General features: G+C 43.0%; 1 protein-coding gene across 1 annotated transcript in view; it reads left to right on the top strand.

The window, feature by feature from the left end:
- The window catches only part of adgrv1 (adhesion G protein-coupled receptor V1), a 486,575-nt gene that overhangs the window by 179,606 nt on the left and 286,179 nt on the right, over positions 1–20,790 (top strand). The window contains exons 54-58 of the mRNA XM_033017268.1: positions 1,491–1,746; positions 3,837–4,039; positions 8,934–9,110; positions 11,353–11,529; positions 11,678–11,857. Of these exons, the coding sequence (XP_032873159.1) occupies positions 1,491–1,746; positions 3,837–4,039; positions 8,934–9,110; positions 11,353–11,529; positions 11,678–11,857 (993 nt within the window). The remainder of the gene's footprint in view (positions 1–1,490; positions 1,747–3,836; positions 4,040–8,933; positions 9,111–11,352; positions 11,530–11,677; positions 11,858–20,790) is intronic.

Consider the following 20,790-nt stretch of genomic DNA (forward strand, 5'->3'; position numbering starts at 1 on the left):
CCTAAATATGTCTCTCCATTATTACTCCATGCTTTATTACTCCATGGATTTGTTAATATGCTTTTGGATTGTTGCTTCTAAATACCTCTTCAGCACTTGTATTAGACTAACTTGCCTGTAATTGTCTGCTTTATCTTTCTCCTCCTTGAAAATGCTTGAACCATTTCCAATACTGCAGCCTTCAGGCACATCTCTTGTACTGAGGGAGGGTTAGAATATTCCTTTTGTAATCATGGCTATACTCCATTTTTAAAACATGCAGTCGTAGAAAACACTTTGGAAAGTGTCTGACTGGAATCATTTCTTGTCATCACTAGAAAGCTCAAACAACCTTGTCAGAAGAAGGGTGTGGACCGGAAACATCATCCATTCCTTCTCTCCAGAGATGCTGCCTGGCCTGCTGAGTTACCCCAGCTTTTTGTGTCTATCTTCGGTTTAAACCAACATCTGCAGTTCTTTCCTATATAACCTTGTATTATTTGTTGGCTGCATGAATGAGTTAAACTAAACTGATCTTCAATGACCCTCCTAAAGTCGAGCTTGGTTCTGGATAACTGAGAATTCAAAGTGCTTCCAAGCATGATGTACTTTTGTATCATATCCACCATGAACATTCTGCCAGAGTAAATGATAATCTCTCCCTTGACAGCTAAATTTGCATACAAGACTCAGTCATGACCATAGCAGCACATTCCACAGACTTGCTCTTGGATTTGTGCTAAATCTGTCTGGCTATATTGAACATCTTTGACCTTAATTTACCTTTCTTTGCAGCGTACACAGTGTTTGCAGGACCCTTTGTGCCAGTTTCAATTCCTCTCCCATGTAGTGCCTGAGAATCTAAATATAATTGCATTGCATGCCATAATATTGATTTCATTTCTTTATCTTGTTTATTTTTGTGCATATTAATCACCATTGCTAATTATCATTCATTTTCCTACAACGTTATCAGTATTTGGATTGCTATCCTTCTGCTTGAAATCACCTCCCCAAGCCACCGTCCCGCAAAATATGATGTTGTGTGCAAAGTTCCTTTTATCTCCTCTCTCCAGATTGTTTGTCTGGATTATAAATAATATTAATTTAAATACTGGTCCACCAGCTTGTTTCCCTATTCATGACTCAATGCCACATCAAAGCAGTTCAATTTCCTATCTCAATTGTGAGTTCACTGATGTAATAAGAAATAGCTTTTGCTGAAATTTTGCTCCTCCACTGGATTCTGACAAACCAAGTGAGATAAGATTTACTAATCCTCAATATATGGAATGCTTATTTCAGACGCAAGTGAGCAGAAAGCAATCACACTGGAACTTATCCTGCTTTAATGACAACATTCCCTTACAAATTCTTGTCAACACAATTATGTATTTTTAAAATATGAGTTTGTGAACAGACCCAAAACAAAATATTGTAATAAATGAATAGCTTTTCAATTATTCTTCAAAAGTTTATGCTTGTAATTAATAATTTGGCCAATTTTACAGTTTACTTTTCTAGAGGGTCAAACACTCTCATCAGTTTTTCTTGTGGTGCAAGCTGATGATATTCCCGAAGGAGCTGAGGTTGTAACTATAACACTTGTGAATGTCACCACCATGGGTGTGCAAGACCAAGCTAAAGGTGCAGTCATTGACACCAACAAGAAAATGGCCATCTTGACTGTTCTGCCCAATGACTCACCTTACGGTGTGATCAGCTGGCACTTGGACTCGGCCAACATCTCTCTGCTGGAGCCTGAATGTAAGTTTTGTTTTGTGGCTGTTGGGGATTCTTCACTTTGCTGCTTTCCTGACCCTTGTATCCTTGTTTATTTATAGCTATCGTGGTACAGTGGAAAATTAATATCAGGGTTTTGACAAGAGTGCAAAAGTTCACTTCTAACAAGCTGTGAGAAAAAAGTTTTGAAAAATAATAAAGCTACTGTCAATTTACCTGTTTCTGATGCTCTTTCATTATTTACAATACAATACAATACGGGTTTATTCGTCACATTGCACATAAAGTGCAAGTGAAATGAATTTGTCAGCAGCGGTACAATGATAAAGAACACATAATACACAATAAAAATTTAACACAAACATCCACCACAGCATTCATCACCGTGGTGGAAGGCACAAAAATTGGCCAGTCCTCCTCCATTTCCCCCCGTGGTAGGGACCAGAGTCACCGCGGTCTTCCCCACCGGAGACCGCGGCTTCAGGCTGGTGTAGGCCGCAGGCCGGCGGTCGAAGATTTAAAATTTGCGCCGCAGCCAGAAGCACCGCAGACCGCATGGCCGGTGGTCGAAGCTCCCCTCCAGGGGTGATGGTAAGTTCACGCCGGGCCAGCGGTAGAAGTTGGCCGCGGGCCGGCATTCGGAGCTTCTTCTTCCCCCCCGGGTCCCCCACGGGGGATACCGGGCTGCGGACGCCGCGCCAGCTGAACTCTGCAGACCGTGGCCTCCGGCTGCCGGTTGCCACGGGCCAGCGAAACGGAGCGCTCCCCTCCGGTGAGCCCCAGCGAGGGCTCACCCGCTCCACGCCGAGAGTCCACGCTGCGCCCGCCGCTGAAGCCCCGGGCGCGTCTCCGGGAAAGGCCGCGCCGATCCTTGTTGTTAGGCTACGGGGGGGGGGACCTGGAAAAAGTCGCCTCTCCGTGGAGGAGGCGACCAAAGCGGTTTCCCCCTCACCCCCCCCCCCCCCACACCACCCCCCACACAAGACACACAAAGAAACATTAAAAACATACTTTAAAACTTACTAAAAAAACAGAAAAAGTAGAAAAAAACGGACACGCTGCTGACAGGGTGCCGGCTTGCAGCGTTTTTAAACATGAACATATTTTAACTGCTCAAACTTATCATTACTATGGATGTTGATAATGTAAATTTGTTTATTTGTCTGCATATAAAAAAATGTCAAAATGTTAATCCTCTGGAATTATTTCACAAAATAATTATAGAAACATAAAAACATGGAAAATAGTTGCAGGAGTAGGCCATTCGGCCCTTCGAGCCTGCATGACTGATCATCCAACTCAGTTTCCTGTACCTGCCTTCCCTCCATACCCCCTTATCCCTTTAGCCACAAGGGCCACATCTAACTCCCTCTTAAATATAACCAATGAACTGTCCTCAACCACCTTCTGTGGCAGAGAGTTCCAGAGATTCACCACTCTGTGTGAAAAATGTTTTTCTCATCTCGGTCCTAAAGGATTTCCCCTTTATCCTTAAACTGTGACCCCTTGTCCTGGACTTCCCCAACATCGGGAACAATCTTCCTGCATCTAGCCTGTGCAACCCCTTAAGAATTTTGTAAGTTTCTATAAGATCATCCCTCAATCTTCTAAATTCTAGCGAGTACAAGTCTATCCAGTCTTTCTTCATATGAAAGTCCTGACATCCCAGGAATCAGTCTGGTGGACCTTCTCTGTACTCCCTCTATGGCAAGAATGTCTTTCCTCAGATTAGGAGACCAAAACTGTACACAATACTCCAGGTGTGGTCTCACCAAGACCCTGTACAACTGCAGTAAAATCTCCCTGCTCCTATACTCAAATCCTTTTGCTATGAATGCTAACATACCATTCGCTTTCTTCACTGCTTGCTGCATTATTAAATAGAGTAGCATTTCAAATTTTAATCCCCAAAAATTATGTATTGTAACACAGGTGTTTAGATGTAATTTGTTGTGTGAGTGGTTGTTAGCTAACTCTCAGTTCATTTTGCAAGAGGTTTGTTATTGCTGTCGAATATCTTTTCATATAAAGCCAAAATGTGTTTTAGTAACTTTATAATGTTAAAATACTCACAAATATAAGGGTTACTTTAAACTGTTTTTGTCTTTTTGCAGTTGATTCAACAGATGTCACTTTAACAATAGTCCGTGAACAAGGATTTGTGGGTGATGTTCTTGTCCAGTACAGGACTCAACCAAATGTTTTCCTTCCACCTATTAATCGAGCAACTGAAAACCAAGACTACAACAGTAGTCACGGCGCCGTAATTTTAAAGGAGGGTAGCACGCAGGCATTGATTAGATTTACGATATTTCCTGTAAGTCATGTGGGGCACATGGATTATTACTTTTTTGTTCTAAAGTATTAACAATCATTTGCTGTACTCATGATCAATATCTGAATGTCAAAGAGTGCAAACCTTCATGTGCACAGTGCATGAGATCGGTGAGATTTTAACTTGCCCAAGCTCTAACTTATGCTTAAAGCCAAATGGATAATGTCACAATGGTGGGCAGGAGTTTATCCTTTTATTCACATGTTTTAAAGTATTAACAATCATTTGCTGTTTCTCATGATCAATAACGGCGAATAGTTCTGCAGTTTAAAATATGGCAGAGCTGTTGAATGTTTATAATGATTCCTTGCATCAATTTATCAACCCAATCGGGATGTGTTTGTTGCTATTTCTTTGGATGGTAAGGAAGTACTTTTAACCGGAGATGGAATCAAATCTGAATATCAAAGAGCGCAAACCTTCATGTACACAGTGCATGAGATCGGTGAGATTTTAACTTGCCCAAGCTCTAACTTAAGCTTAAAGCCAAATGGATAATGTCACATTGGTGAGCAGGAGTTTATCCCTTTTATTCATATGATAGATTCTTAATGACACTAGTGACAGTCCCTGAGAAAAAAGTGTTGTCATCTTTTGGAACCATTGTGATGGAAGGGTATCCAGACTGCTGTTGGATAGGATTTCATTGCATAGAATGTTGTTAGGAGTGGGGCAGAAGCTATAATACCCCCAGACCAAAGTCATTGCTATTTGCTGTTCGTCATTCTGGCCCAGTGAGTTGGTAAAGGAATGAAGACAGTGCTATCAGTGTAGCATAGCAATAAATGGAATGGGGAGTGACTGAGGGGGTAGAAACATAGAAAATAGGTGCAGGAGTAGGCCATTCGGCCCTTCGAGCCTGCACCGCCATTCAATATGATCATGGCTGATCATCCAACTCAGTATCCTGTACCTGCCTTCTCTCCATACCCTCTGATCCCCTTAGCCACAAGGGCCACATCTAACTCCCTCTTAAATATAGCCAATGAACTGGCCTCGACTACCCTCTGTGGCAGGGAGTTCCAGAGATTCACCACTCTCTGTGTGAAAAAAGTTCTTCTCATCTCGGTTTTAAAGGATTTCCCCCTTATCCTTAAGCTGTGACCCCTTGTCCTGGACTTCCCCAACATCGGGAGCAATCTTCCTGCATCTAGCCTGTCCAACCCCTTAAGAATTTTGTAAGTTTCTATAAGATCCCCTCTCAATCTCCTAAATTCTAGAGAGTATAAACCAAGTCTATCCAGTCTTTCTCCATAAGACAGTCCTGACATCCCAGGAATCAGTCTGGTGAACCTTCTCTGCACTCCCTCTATGGCAATAATGTCCTTCCTCAGATTTGGAGACCAAAACTGTACGCAATACTCCAGGTGTGGTCTCACCAAGACCCTGTACAACTGCAGTAGAACCTCCCTGCTCCTATACTCAAATCCTTTTGCTATGAAAGCTAACATACCATTCGCTTTCTTCACTGCCTGCTGCACCTGCATGCCCACTTTCAATGACTGGTGTACCATGACACCCAGGTCTCGCTGCATCTCCCCTTTTCCTAGTCGGCCACCATTTAGATAATAGTCTGCTTTCCTGTTTTTGCCACCAAAATGGATAACCTCACATTTATGGGTTATAGGGTAGGTTACTGAGCTGAAGATGATAAAGGGGAGGGTTAACCTGTTTAGAGAAGGAAGGAAACCTCATGGCAGAAAGCAAAAGAAGGTTTACAGGAGCAAGAGGAGTAAGGTTTGGAGGAAAGGTTTATGAAGGAAAAATTGGGAGAGGGTTTGGTGCATGAGTTTGGGGAGGTGACACTGAAAGTGGGGAGATTCAACAACAGGGATGTGTTGAGGGTGAAGTGATCAAGAGGAAGAGGGAGACCCCTTCCACCCCAGCAACGGACTGTTCTAGCTGCTGCGGTCAGGCAAATGCCTCCGTTGCCATGCTGTGAAAACGGAGAGGATGAGAAGGAGTTTCTTTTCAGAGGCCATTAGGACTGTAAACTCCTATCTCTCCAGGGACTAACTTTACTGAACCACTCTACTGTTGTGTGGTGTCTTTTTTAAATTGCTGTTATTTTCCTTTTTTTCCTCCCACAAATATGTAATATGTGATTCTGTTCCATTCTGTTTGTAGTTTATTTGTTTGTTTTTTTGCACAATTCGCGAGCATTGCCATTTTTCATTTCACTGCACATCTCATATGTGTATAGAAACATAGAAACATAGAAATTAGGTGCAGGAGTAGGCCATTCGGCCCTTCGAGCCTGCACCGCCATTCAATATGATCATGGCTGATCATCCAACTCAGTATCCCGTACCTGCCTTCTCTCCATACCCTCTGATCCCCTTAGCCACAAGGGCCACATCTAACTCCCTCTTAAATATAGCCAATGAACTGGCCTCGACTACCCTCTGTGGCAGAGAGTTCCAGAGATTCACCACTCTCTGTGTGAAAAAAGTTCTTCTCATCTCGGTTTTAAAGGATTTCCCCCTTATCCTTAAGCTGTGACCCCTTGTCCTGGACTTCCCCAACATCGGGAGCAATCTTCCTGCATCTAGCCTGTCCAACCCCTTAAGAATTTTATAAGTTTCTATAAGATCCCCTCTCAATCTCCTAAATTCTAGAGAGTATAAACCAAGTCTTTCCAGTCTTTCTTCATAAGACAGTCCTGGCATCCCAGGAATCAGTCTGGTGAACCTTCTCTGCACTCCCTCTATGGCAATAATGTCCTTCCTCAGATTTGGAGACCAAAACTGGACGCAATTATGTGACGAATAAACTTGACTTGAAAGTGTGTACCTGTTAGTGTTGGGGAGTGGAAATCGAGGAGGAAGAGGTTAGTGAGGTCGTCCATACCTGAACCCATCCTTGTGGATATTTGTGAGAATGAATGTCCATGCTGCTGGGCCAGATCTCCATTCATTTGGACCATCCTGTCACAGGTCAAAACCTCACGCAGTCGGGTCCTTTGGTAGCTGATTTGTATCGGCTGCCCAACAAAAGAATTAAAGCTCAATACGAAGTTAGTCCTTCGTATGAAGTTGGCACTTGGAATGCCAGGACCATCATGGACAGTCCCAGGAGTGACAAACCTGAATGCCGCTTTAGATACAAAAAGCTGGAGTAACTCAGTGGAATGGGAGCAGGAATAGGTGACGTTTCGGGTCGAGACCCTTCTTTCGACTTTGCTTCGCTGTCCTGTATCTGGGAACTCGGGTGTTTCGAAGTTGGGAAGGATTTTATTTTCTCTTTGAAGGTTTTTGTGACTCTCTGGAATTGACAGGTCCAGAGAATGGTGGAATTGGAGCCATTCTAGGCTGAGATTGATGGATATTTGAATATGAGGGTGAGACGAAGACATTAGTAGTGAGATCACGAGATCAGACATTGTTTTTTTAATGTTGCAGCAGACATGAGGACCAAGTGCCCTACTGCTGCTCCTGTTCATCATGTTTGACTGGTTTTATGAAATAATATACGCAAGAAACTGCAGATACTGAAATCTTGAGCAAATGACACAAAGTGCCAGAGTAACTCTGCGGGCATGCAGCATCACTGGGGAAGGTCGATAGGTGACGTTCTGGATCCAGACCCTTCTTCAGAGAGTTTTCATGAAGTGATCCTCCTTGCAGCTTATCACCACGGCAATCCTGGCCTCGCCCTTTCAGATACATCCCCTTTGTCTTTTCAATGCAGTTTGCCCAACCTTCACTTGCTCATTTCCTCCCCATCCCAATTCTACGAAGGGTCTTTGACCTGAAGCATCAACTCCTCTTCTCCGTACACAGATACAGCCTGGCCTGTTAAATGTTTCCAGTGTGGCGGCTCCCAAGGGTCGGGCAATCTCCACTATCAAACCCCTCGGCACGGGAATGGATGAGTCCAGGGGCGGCCCTTAGCTCGAGGGATAAAGGGCAGGGGTTTAGGTGCCATCTTTCTCTTGCAGACTCATCTGGTCAGGAGATGGACAGCGATTAAAAATACCTCCCAAAACGCCTGGCTCCTCGCCTTCTTTTCGGGATTATCGTCGCACTACACCAGAATTTTTCAGTTTTTATTTCAGAATTCCAGCATCTGGATCAAAGAATTGGACCAGCATTCCAAAGCGAGTTCCTGATCGAAGGGCGACTTAAGTTTATTATTTTTAATGTTAGTGGTACACATGGGGTTCATTGTTGACCCTGATGATTCTCTAAAGAAGAAACCACCACAAGCAAGCAGGCCGCTGATATTGAGGCAAACAACAAAGTATTGGAGGAACAGATTGGGTCAGGCAGCATCTGCGGAGATGGTCAATGTTTCGTGTTAAGACCCTGCATCAGTTTAGTTTAGAGATATAGTGCAGAAATAGGCCCTTCGGCCCATCCGGGTCCGTGCCGACCAGCAATCCCCGCATTTTAACACTATCCTACACACACTAGGGACAATTTTTACTTTTTCCAAGCCAATTTACCTCCAAACCTGTACGTCTTTGGAGTGTGGAAGGAAACCCAAGATCTCGGAGAATACCTACACAGGTCATGGGGAGAACATACAAACTACATACGGACAGCACCCAAAGTCAGGATCGAACCCAGGTCTCCGGTGCTGCAAACGCTGTAATTCAGCAACTCTGTGTCGCCACTTTCAGGACTATCTCAACCTGAAAGGTCGCCCATCCCTTTGGCTCCACAGATGCTGCCTGACCTGTTGAATTCCTCCAGCCATTTGATTTCTGCTAAACATTCCAGCGTCTGTATTTTCTTATGTATCCAGGAAGTAGCTGATAATATTTTTGTTTCATTTTAGCTAACTTGTACTTTTACAAAAGCTCCAATTGTGTTGAATTTTAATTAATGGTTTATTGGAATCTTATTAAAATGTGTTTTTCTTCATATTAAAGGACAACATTCCCGAATTATATGAAAGCTTTCTGGTTAATATTACCAGTGTGGAACTGATTGATGCCTCACTTGTTGGAGGAAAGCCCAGAGTGAAGCATTTGGAAATGGAGCTTGCAGAAATAACAATAGAAGAGAATGATGACCCCAGAGGAATCATTCAGTTCAACATATCAAGGGTATACGCGAGTGTAATGACGCGACCCCCGAGCATCATTTTTTACACAGAGAGTGGTGAATCTGTGGAATTCTCTGCCACAGAAGGTAGTTGAGGCCAGTTCATTGGCTATATTTAAGAGGGAGTTAGATGTGGCCCTTGTGGCTAAAGGGATCAGGGGGTATGGAGAGAAGCCAAGGATGGGATACTGAGTTGGATGATCAGCCATGATCATATTGAATGGCGGTGCAGGCTCGAAGGGCCGAATGGCCTACTCCTGCACCTATTTTCTATGTTTCTATGTATAATTTGTTACATAATGTATAGATTAGGTCAGTGGTTCCCAACTTTTTTAGCTCATGGCCCCCTTGGGATCTTTTAATTTTTCTGTGCCCCCCTGACATTATCAGCGGAAAAAAAGTACTTCAATATTATAATACCTTCCATAAAAATATCATTGTCTATTAATTGCACATATATTCTCTTTTATCCTATTCCACAAACATCAAAAATATTTTGTGGGTTCAATAAAACAACCATTTATAATCATACATTAAAAATATATTTTAACTACATAGATTTAAATGTATTTGAACTGAAATTTAGGAGGCAACATGGTGGTAGCTCTGTGGCCCCCTTCATTGAACCTGTGGCGCCCTAAATCCCAAAACATTTCTGTGGCCCCCCTTAAATTTACCATGGCCCCAGGTTGGGAATCATTGGATTAGGTGATGGTTGATCATTGAAATGCTTCCCTTCAAATTGCCAAAGATTATATGAGCTTTTTGCTTTAATTATACGCCTTTGTAATTGTTTGAGCTTAATTTTAGTTTTGCTGTTTCCTGTTTCTTTCACCTGCCATGTTTATGGATGAAATATATGTGGGCATCGCTTTGAACTGCATGGTTAACCATGTTGCTTCTGATGCAACTATGTACCGCCTTCCCCTTATTGTCATCTCAGGAAACCCAACTGCCATTTCCTCAACCATCTGCCTGTCAAAGCTTGCAATCCTCACACACTGACCTGCCAGAGAAACATAGAAACATAGAAAATAGGTGCAGGAGGAGGTCATTTGGCCCTTCAAGCCAGCACCGCCATTCATTGTGATCATGGCTGATCGTCCCGTATCAATAACCCATGCCTGCCTTCTCCCCATATCCCTTGACTCCACTAGCCCCTAGAGCTCTATCTAACTCTCTCTTAAATCCATCCAGTGATTTGGCCTCCACTGCCCTCTGTGGCAGGGAATTCCATAAATTCACAACTCTCTGGGTGAAAACTTTTTTTCTCACCTCAGTCTTAAATGACCTCCCCTTTATTCTAAGACTGTGGCCCCTGGTTCTGGACTCGCCCAACATTGGGAAAAACTTTCCTGCATCTAGCTTGTCCAGCCCTTTTATAATTTTATATGTTTCTATATGATCCTTCCCCTCATCCTTCTAAATTCCAGTGAATACAAGTTCCATGTCCTCCCCTCTAATAAAGGGGGGATGCCTTGGACATCTAAATGAAGGAATCGTGCTATCCTGTTTCAAATTTGAACTCGAAACACTAATTATCAGACTGACTTTTTGAAGCTGCATTTAAAGCAGGAATCACTGGAGGCTGTTTCCAAACTACAAACCAGTGCTTTTGAAGAAATTTGCTGGATTAGAATGAGTAGGAAATTTGAAAATCTTTCTTAAGTCTCTGTAATTAATCACCACTGGCCCCAATCAGTTTTAAAAGTTCTAGCAGTATAATGAAGTGTAAATTGCTGGTATATCGTATCTAATTTGGAGATTTAGATGGTATTTGAGAAACAATATTTTTATTCGTGGGTGGTTGAAATCTAACACATTGCACAAGAAGTAGTCTCTCAACGTTCAATAAATATTCAGATGAGCCTTTGATATGCATGGCCTGGAAGGCTACCGGCTAAATGGCAGAAATTGGGATTAGAATAGGAGGTTTTGCTGATCAGTATGGACAAGTAGGCCATAAGAGGTTACCTGTACTTCCACACAATGTATCTCTGACACTATGACTGTAAGCATGGAAAAGTTAGATCCACTTATTTGCATCATCGGCAATGGCTTGGTTAGCTATCGAAGTAAAAAGTTTTTATACTAAAGAAACTTGCCTTTCATTAGAAAATTTACAGTATATGTGGAATAATGCAATAATACATCAACTTTATCAGGATTTGTAATGTAATGAAAGTGATGAATGACACCATATATAATAAATAATGTATATTAATGTCTCTTAAATATTGTTAGAGTAAAACTGTTGTCGCTTACGAGATGGCCCCTCCAGGAAACCTCCTGAGAGTACCAGTGATCCGCAGTGCTGGTACATTTGGAGAAGTAAATGTACTTTGGGAAGCACTGCTTGCAAGTGCAAGTTTCGCCGATTTCACCCCAGCCAATGGAAGTCTTGCCTTTGCCGATGGAACGGTAAGCTTCAATTTACCAGGGGGGGGGGGGGGGGGGGTTAAACTGTATGTACAGAAAACATTGCATTGCATATCCTCATACTCTTTTTATTTGAAAATACACCAGTCCGAAACTTGGCCAACACAATTTTTAACATTTTGTTTTGTAGTCTTCTACAATTCTAGAAATCACTATTGTGGATGATAACCTGACGGAAATTCTGGAGACATTCAGTGTTGTACTGACTCAAGTGATGGGAGGTGCCAAAATAGGAGAAGACAATGTCGTTACCGTCAACATTCCAAATAATGACTCCCCTGTGGGAGTGTTTGGGTTTGAGGAGCGTTCTGTAAGTAGTCTTTTCCTCCTTAGTTATTTTAATATTCAAATACAGTTGTAATATTTGTGATATGGCTAAGGGAACCATTTAGAAAAATGATGTCCTTAACCATATTATAAACACAAACATTGGTGCAAGTGATTCTTTTTCCATTCATTAGTTTATGGGAGATGGATTTCGTGAACAGGCCAACATTAGTTGCCCATGCCTGAATGCCTTGAGACGGTGATGGTGGGCAGCCGCCTTGAACTACTGTAGTTCCTATGTTCGTAAGTGATAGGAGCAGAAATTGGCCATTCGGCCCATCATATCTACTCTGCCATTCAATCATGGCTGATCTGCCTCTCCCTCCTAACCCCATTCCCCTGCCTTCTCCTCATCGCGCCTTACACCCGTACAAATCAAGAACCTATCTATCTCTGCCTTAAATACATCCAATGACTTGACCTCCACAGCCTTCTGTGGCAATGAACTCCACAGATTCACCACCCTCTGATTAAAGAAATTCCTCCTCATCTCCTTCCTAAAGGAACATTCTTTAATTCTGAGGCTACGACCCCAAGACTCTCCCATTAGTGAAAATTTCCTCTCCCCATTCACTCTATCTAAGCTTTTCACTAATGTCCCATTAACGCTGATGACTGTAGATGGTGGTTATAGACAAAAGGACATCAAGTGCAGGAGTAAATCACAGTGTCAGGATCTCTGGAGACATGAATAGGTGACATCAGAATCCTCCCTAAGACTGATTCAGTCGGCTGAGTTACTCCAGTACTTTGTGTCATCTATCTATATTACTAAAAGTAGGATCTTGACCGCTTTTGGCTCGCTGTGCTGTGATTTCCTAGAGAACGCCACCACCTACAGCCGTCATTTTTGGCCACCTCGCTCAGGGCCCCCCTCCGCCTGCCCGGACTGGAGGATTTTTCCCATCGATGAAAAATCAGAGATATATTAATGTTTTAAAAAATGTTGCCATTCTCTCTGCTGCCCTTGCTGGTGGGAGGGGGGTGGGACTATAAAACCCAGAAGTGGTGTGCCTCACTCAGTCTCTGCAAGATGGAGGAAGCAAGAGGTTCACGTCTCTCTGAGCTCTGAATAACACTGAACACATGTCTACTCAACTGTGAGTGCCCGTAATGTGGTTTGAAAATGAAAATATGGTTGGTTTGAAGTAAAAAGACAGTACAAATGGTTGTTTGGGGTTCTTTTGGGTTGAAGTAAAAAGGTAGTGCAAATGGTTGTTGGGGGGGTTGGGTTGAAGTAAAGAGGTGGTTCAAATGGTTGTTTGGGGGGGGGGGGGGGTTTGGGTTGAAGTAAAAAGGCTGCCGCTTCCAAGATGGTGTATGTCGGAGACTTGGGGGGGGGGGGGGAGAAGGAGGAGGTGGCGGAGATGATGGGGGGAGGAAGGGGTGGGTGGGGTAGAGGCCATCTGGACAGAAGCAGGCGGTAGTGGTCGAGCAGGGAGCGGATAAAGCCACAGCTGACAGCAAGAAACAGCAGCTGATGAGAGGGGCTAACTGGTGCAGCTCTGGAGTCGGAAGTGGGGTCGGAACCTGGAGCCAGGGATGAGTTGGGAGGTCATTCCATTCACATTCAGTTTACAATACCATCTGTGGCCTCTCAGGGAATTTCAACTGAGCTCTTGTAATTTTGTCCAGTTTATAAGTGGGGGTGGGGTGGGGGGGAGATCATCAGTTGCCGGAAAATCGGTGCTCAACCTGTATGCATCTGCCATCTACAGTAGTTACCCACTTATTCCAAATCCCCTGGAAGAATCAATCAATCAATCAAAACTTTATTGTCATTTAGAAATACATCGATATATGCAATTATAAACGAAATTCCGTTGCATTTGGCTCCCCGTGCAACACAAAAATAAACAGAAGGATAAAATGGATAAAAAGATAAAATGGATAAAAAGATAAAATAGATAATGGTGGCGGCCCATTTAAAGGGGATTCAAGAGTCTGATGGCTCGTGGGAAGAACCTGTTGCAAAACCTTGACGTTCTGCTCTTTATACTGCGATACCTTTTGCCCGAGGTCAGCAGAGTGAACAGTCCATGATGGAGATGTGTGGGGTCCTTTATAATACTGCTGGCCTTAGATCTTGCATAAACCTGTGTTTAGTTTATTGGATCCTGCTGATGGTTTCTAAGTGTCCCATCCTTTGTAAGAGACTTCCTATTTCTGATATTCAGCTATTAATTTTGCAGTGTTCTGTTTTCTCTATCTCTTTGCTATTTAAAACTCTTTCTGATATTTGGTGAAGGGTCTTACCCTGAAATGTTAACTTTAATTTTCTTTCCACATATGCAGTCTGATCTTCTGAGTGTCCCCAGCATTGTCTTACATTTTTTTCAGATTTCCAATATCTTCAGTTATGTTTTGATTTTCAGTTATAACTAGACTAAGTGGGACCCGTTGGGTCCCATGTTCACATGGGAGGGCTGGTCCCCCAACGCAATATTCCATCTCTCCACCAATTCCAATATTGGTGGCCAGTGGGGGGGGGGGGCTTTCTGGAGCGCTGGTCTGGGTTCTTGGGGTGGCAGCTCAGTCCCTCAAGCCTGATCTGCTGGCAGCTCACTCACGGTTGGTGGGCTGGCAGTTGACTCATGACTATTCCTTGAAATTCCATTTAAAGCAGGGTGCAAGTCCACCAAATTCAAATCCATGTTCCTACCATTTCAAGCAGGGTGCAAGACCACCGAATTCAAGTGCAGTTTCATACCACTTTCAGCAGGGTGCAAGGCCACCGAATTCATGCAGTTTCCAACCACTTCAAGCAGGGTGCAAGGCCACCAAATTCAAGTGCAGTTTCATACCACTTCAAGCTGGATCCAAGGCCACCAAATACAAGTGCAGTTTCATACCACTTTCAGCAGGGTGCAAGGCCGCCAAATTCAGTGCAGTTTTATTCAACTTCAAGCAGGGTTCAAGGCCACCAAATTCAAATGCAGCTTCATACCATTTCATGCGGGGTGAAACCACCATAAAACCACACAAAACACCAAACTCACAGTTCAGTAGACATTCAGTGTGTTCAGTTGATTCACAGCTCAGACAGTCATGACCTCTCCCTCCCCCATCATGCAGAGACTGAGCCACACCTACACTTCCGGGTTTTATAACCCTCCCCCTCCCACCGGAAAAGGTGTGGCTTTCAGGGCGTGATTGACAGGAGAGAGATTCTCAACATTTTTTAAACACTAATAACACTTTTATTTTTCATTGATGGGAAGAATTCTCTGCACCTGCCCAGCGGAGGGGGGACTGAGTAAGATGGCCAAGAATCACAGCCGTAACTAGCGTTTTATCTAAAATCAATATACAATGCAAACAGGAAGTAAGTGCATTTGCAGTAGTGCCTTTCAACTTCAAGCCAAAGCACCCAAGCCACCATTTACAACAACAACAATACAACAATTCAATTTATTGTCATTTGGACCCCTTGAGGTCCAAACGAAATGTCGTTTCTGCAGCCATACATTACAAACAAATAGACCCAAGACTCAACATAATTTACATAAACATCCATCACATTGCTGTGATGGAAGGCCAAAAAAACTTATCTCTCCACTGCACTCTCCCCCCCGATGTCAGAGTCAAAGTTAAAGCCCCCGGCGGGTGATGGCGATTGTCCCGCGGCCATTAAAGCCACGCCGGGTGATGCAAGGTCGCACACCGGGTTCTTGATGTTAGAGCCCCCGGCGTGCACTCGCAGAGTCCCGCGGCCATTCCAAGCCGCGCGGGGCGGTGCTGTAAGGCCCCGCTCAGGTAATCTTCAACCCCGCAACTCGGGCGGGAGAAGTCGCCGTTGCGGGAGCCCCGAAAAGGGACCCGCGGGCTCCCGGTGCCGCCGTCCGCCAGACCCGCAGTTGCAGCCTCCGAAACTCCGGAGGTCGGGCCGCAGCAGCGTCCACCACAGCTCCACCTGCTCTGGACTCGGCCAGCTCCGCGACGGTGAGGTGAGTAGTCGGCACCACAGCCCCCGGTCTTCCTGTTGGAGGCCGCTCCGCGTTGCAGCCCCAACGACAACGGAGACCCGACAAAGAAAAGGTCGGGTCTCCCGTGCAGGGAGAGATTTAAAAGTTACCCCCACCCCCCACCCCCCCACCCCCCACACCCCCCCACACACATACCCCAACAAAAAATAACAAAAACTACATAAATACATAGACATAAAATAATAAAAACGCAGACGGACTGCAGAGGCCGCTGCTGACGAGAGTCGCGCCGCCGCAGTAAGTAGTGCATTTCAACCTCAAGCCAAAGCACCCAAGAAACCATTTGCAGTAAGTAGTGCCTTTCAACTTGAAGCAAAGCACCCAAGCCACCATTTACAGTAAGTAGTGACTTTCAACCAAGCCAAAACACCCAAGCCACCATTTGCAGGCTTTCATCGAAACAGGGCGGACCACGTGAAGGTTGCAATCTTCTACCCCAAAGATATTGTGATGATGCATCAGCAACCACACTTTGATGGATTTTACCTCAATTTCAAGCTTGCTGTATATGTTCACTTCCAAAATGTCTTCATAAACAGATGAGCCAATAGAAAAGTTGATAGTACTGTAAGAAAACTAAAATTAAGAAGCTTATAAAAACTAAAGTAATAAGGTTTTCTTAAATGGTTGTGTGTGTCTCCATAGAATTATCATTGAAGTTTTCAGAGTGATATTCCTTTGCATTTTGTAAAACAACGACAAAGAACAGCAAAAAGGAGGAGAGCAGCTGGATGTTGGGTCCAGTAGCATCTGTGCAGTGAAATTGAGTGTCAACCTTTCTGGTCAAGACCCTTAATCTAGACAAAACTAGATGAAGGATCCCAACCTGAAACGTTGACTGTCCATTTCACCTGCACAGATGCTGCCCGACCCACTGAGTTCCTCCAACTTCTCCCTTTTTCTTTTGCTCTAGATTCCAGACTGTATCTGTAGTCCCTTGTGCCTGCAAGTTTGAGCAAACGGTTCATTTAGTTGTTATATTTATTTTTAATCTTGTGAGGTGGATTGACGGTTGCTTGTGCAATATGTTGGAGTATTTCAATTTCAGCTGGGCAGTCCAAACTGCCACGAAAGATCCATAATGCTGGTTGTCATTCTTGCATCACTTCTCCATTGGATTGTTGGATAAAGTGACACATATGAAGAATTATAAACAAGAACCAGTTTTTAATTCACAAACCATACTGGAAAACACTAACTTTCATTTCGTCGCTGTAGCTAAGATTTGAACCTTGCTCTGATAGAAAAATCTTCTTTCTCAGAACCACAGAAGGTGAATTTTTAAAAGACATTAATATCTCTCTGATTTGTCATCGATGGGAAAAATCCTCCACACCCGTAAGGCAAAGGGGAGCTCTGAGCGAGGTGGCCAAAAATGACGGCCGTAGGTGGTGGCGTTCTGTCAGAAATCGCAGCACAGTGGGACAAAAGCGGTCAAGATCAGAGATTTAGTAATATAGATTGTAGTGCATTTGTTAGGCCATTTTATATTCTGCTTATGTTTTGAAATGGATCTCAATGGTGAAAAACATTTGGTTAACTTTTAAGATACTGTCTTCTTCTTGCGTATGGCGTGCACAGCCTAAAGTTGAAGGACAACTTGTTCTATTTGATCTTATTTGATTGTGCATGCCGGGTTGATTGCTTTCATCGGAACAGGGCGGACCACGTGAAGGTTGCAATCTTCTACCCCAAAGATATTGTGATGATGCATCAGCAACCACACTTTGATGGATTTTACCTCAATTTCAAGCTTGCTGTATATGTTCACATCCAAAATGTCTTCATAAACAGATGAGCCAATAGAAAAGTTGATAGTACTGTAAGCAAACTAAAATTAAGAAGCTTATAAAAACTAAAGTAATAAGGTTTTCTTAAATGGTTGTGTGTGTCTCCATAGAATTATCATTGAAGTTTTCAGAGTGATATTCCTTTGCATTTTGTAAAACAACGACAAAGAACAGCAAAAAGGAGGAGAGCAGCTGGATGTTGGGTCCAGTAGCATCTGTGCAGTGAAATTGAGTGTCAACCTTTCTGGTCAAGACCCTTAATCTAGACAAAACTAGATGAAGGATCTCAACCTGAAACGTTGACTGTCCATTTCACCTGCACAGATGCTGCCCAACCCACTGAGTTCCTCCAACTGCTCCCTTTTTCATTTGCTCTAGATTCCAGACTGTATCTGTAGTCCCTTGTGCCTGCAAGTTTGAGCAAACGGTTCATTTAGTTGTTATATTTATTTTTAATCTTGTGAGGTGGATTGACGGTTGCTTGTGCAATATGTTGGAGTATTTCGATTTCAGCTGGGCAGTCCAAACTGCCACGAAAGATCCATAATGCTGGGTGTCATTCTTACATTCACTTCTCCATTGGATTGTTGGATGAAGTGACACATATGAAGAATTATAAACAAGAACCAGTTTTTAATTCACAAACCATACTGGAAAACACTAACTTTCATTTCGTCGCTGGAGCTAAGATTTGAACCTTGCTCTGATAGAAAAATCTTCTTTCTCAGAACCGCAGAAGGTTCATTAGTAATTTATGAGTATAAGATTACATTTCATTTCAGAGTAGAGATTAATCAATAATTCAAAGATACTCTCAAATCTTGCTATTGGCAGCATATCAGTTGCATTGTTCATGAATGTCAACGTAAGCGCCATATTTTTGCGAAAGGAAGCACTGATGGGCAATCAGTGGTAACTAATGAGGTTTAGGAGCTCAAATGTTAGAGATGGAATGCTCCTGAGAAATATTGTGGATTGAAAGTGCAGAAAAATATAGGAAAGTAAAATTCAGGGCTAGAGATACCTAATCATATTTCATGCTAAACAGTTTTGATACCAGTTATATATTTGCAGCATGTATATTCCACTTCTAGCATATCATTGCTTATGGATTTATAAAATGTATAATCTAATGACTAATGCGATATTAGAATTTTTCAGGAATTTCTTTCAATCTTCTTTGTCTGGTTTTGCATCTTGTTTCCCCTGTAATCACAGCCCTAACGAACAATAGCATATGATATATACAGCTGGAGGCTTATGCAGCTCATCCATACACAGTTATAGACCTCCATCAGTGTCAGTTCTATCTGATCATTCCAAGAATTTTGGCTCCGATGGCCATTATTTGGATTGAAAAGACATTTTATTGGCATTAAATTTACATTTAATTACTTGAAATCTGCAGCTCCTTGTGTCCTCCTCCTTGTGATTTACTTTGAAAATATATCCCAAAACAGTTTTTGTTTAATGCATGGCATCTTGCATGCATCCAGGCAACATTTTAATTGCCCCTTTGCAGGCTGAAAAATTAATTTCCTTCCAAGTATTTATTTCCAAGTTTTCATTGGCAAGAACATGTTTTACATCATAACAGTCTGCTGCTGTACAGTGATGGGACATGTGATCAGCATTTAGATGACTATCTGGTAATACCCCAAATTTCATGCCTCTAAATTTTCTATATAGCTTTTTTAGACCATTTTTTATTAATTTTAGAACAGAAAATGGTGGAATTATTCAGATCAGGTAGCATACATGGTGACAAAGACAATGTCTCCAGTGTAAACAAAAATCTATCGCAATCTTGATTATGTTTATGCAGAGGGCAAAAACTTATTGAATCTGATGATTACTTTGTTATTTGTCACCACCTCTGCAGCCTTGCCTGTTCAGTATTCTTGCCGTTTTGTTATTTCAGATTTCCAGCACTTGCGCTACTTTGCTTTCAAAGCATTGGTTATAAGAGTCTTATAATCCAACTAAAAATAAAGGACCCAACTCTGATAGATGTTACGGTTCATGTCTGGTAGGCAGTGCCCCAACAGGAAGATATATGTATTGTAGGATGTTGGTAAACGTTTCAGTTCTGAGTACAGGTTGGATCCCTTATTTGAGGAGAGAAATAATTATAAAGGAGGCAGTTCTGAGAAAGTTCGCCCAGTTGATTTGTTGGGTGAAGGGGTTGATTTATGAAGAGTTGAGCAAATTGGGTCTAGACTAGACAGTAGACAATAGGTGCAGGAGTAGACCATTCGGCCCTTCGAGCCAGCACCGCCATTCAATGTGATCATGGCTGATCATCCCCAATACCCGTTCCTGCCTTCTCCCCATATCCCCTGACTCCGCTTTCTTTAAGAGCCCTATCTAGCTCTCTCTTGAAAGCATCCAGAGAACCGGCCTCCACCGCCCTCTGAGGCAGAGAATTCCACAGATTCACAACTCTCTGTGAGAAAAAGTATTTCCTCGTCTCCGTTCCAAATGGCTTACCCCTTATTCTTAAACTTTGGCCCCTGGTTCTGGACTCCCCCAACATCGGGAACATGTTTCCTGCCTCTAGCGTGTCCAGACCTTTAACAATCTTATATGTTTCATTAAGATTCCCTCTCATCCTTCTAAACTCCAGAGTGTACAAGCCCAGCTGCTCCATTCTCTCAGCAGGTTATCACATTGGTATCACATCGAAAGACACAAGATTTTAAAGAGGAGTTGACAAGGTATATGCTGAGAGGATCTTTCCCCTCAGGAAAGAATTTAAAACTGAAATACAGGATCAACCATTTAAGCTGGAGTCCCAGCGTCCTGGAAACTTGACTTGTCCAGCTTCTTCTCAAAATCTACCATCGTCGCAAACCTTTTTTTGTATCCTTAGCAGAGCAACCAGAACTGTACACGGTACTCCAAATGTGATTACCGGATAGTGAAAGGCCTAGAGAGAAAGGATAAGGAGGGGATGTTTCCGCTAGTGTGAAAGTCAAGGACCAGAGGGCATAGCTTCAGAATAAATTGATGTACACTCAAAAGGGAGATGAGGAGGAATTTCTTAATTCCGAGGATGGTGAATCTTTGGAATTCAATGCCAAAGATTCATTGCCTGTGGAGGCCAAGTCATTAGATATTTTTAAGGCGGTGAGTGACAG

This window comes from Amblyraja radiata, chromosome 3 (genome assembly GCF_010909765.2).
Source record: "Amblyraja radiata isolate CabotCenter1 chromosome 3, sAmbRad1.1.pri, whole genome shotgun sequence".
Classification (NCBI taxonomy): Eukaryota; Metazoa; Chordata; class Chondrichthyes; order Rajiformes; family Rajidae; genus Amblyraja; species Amblyraja radiata.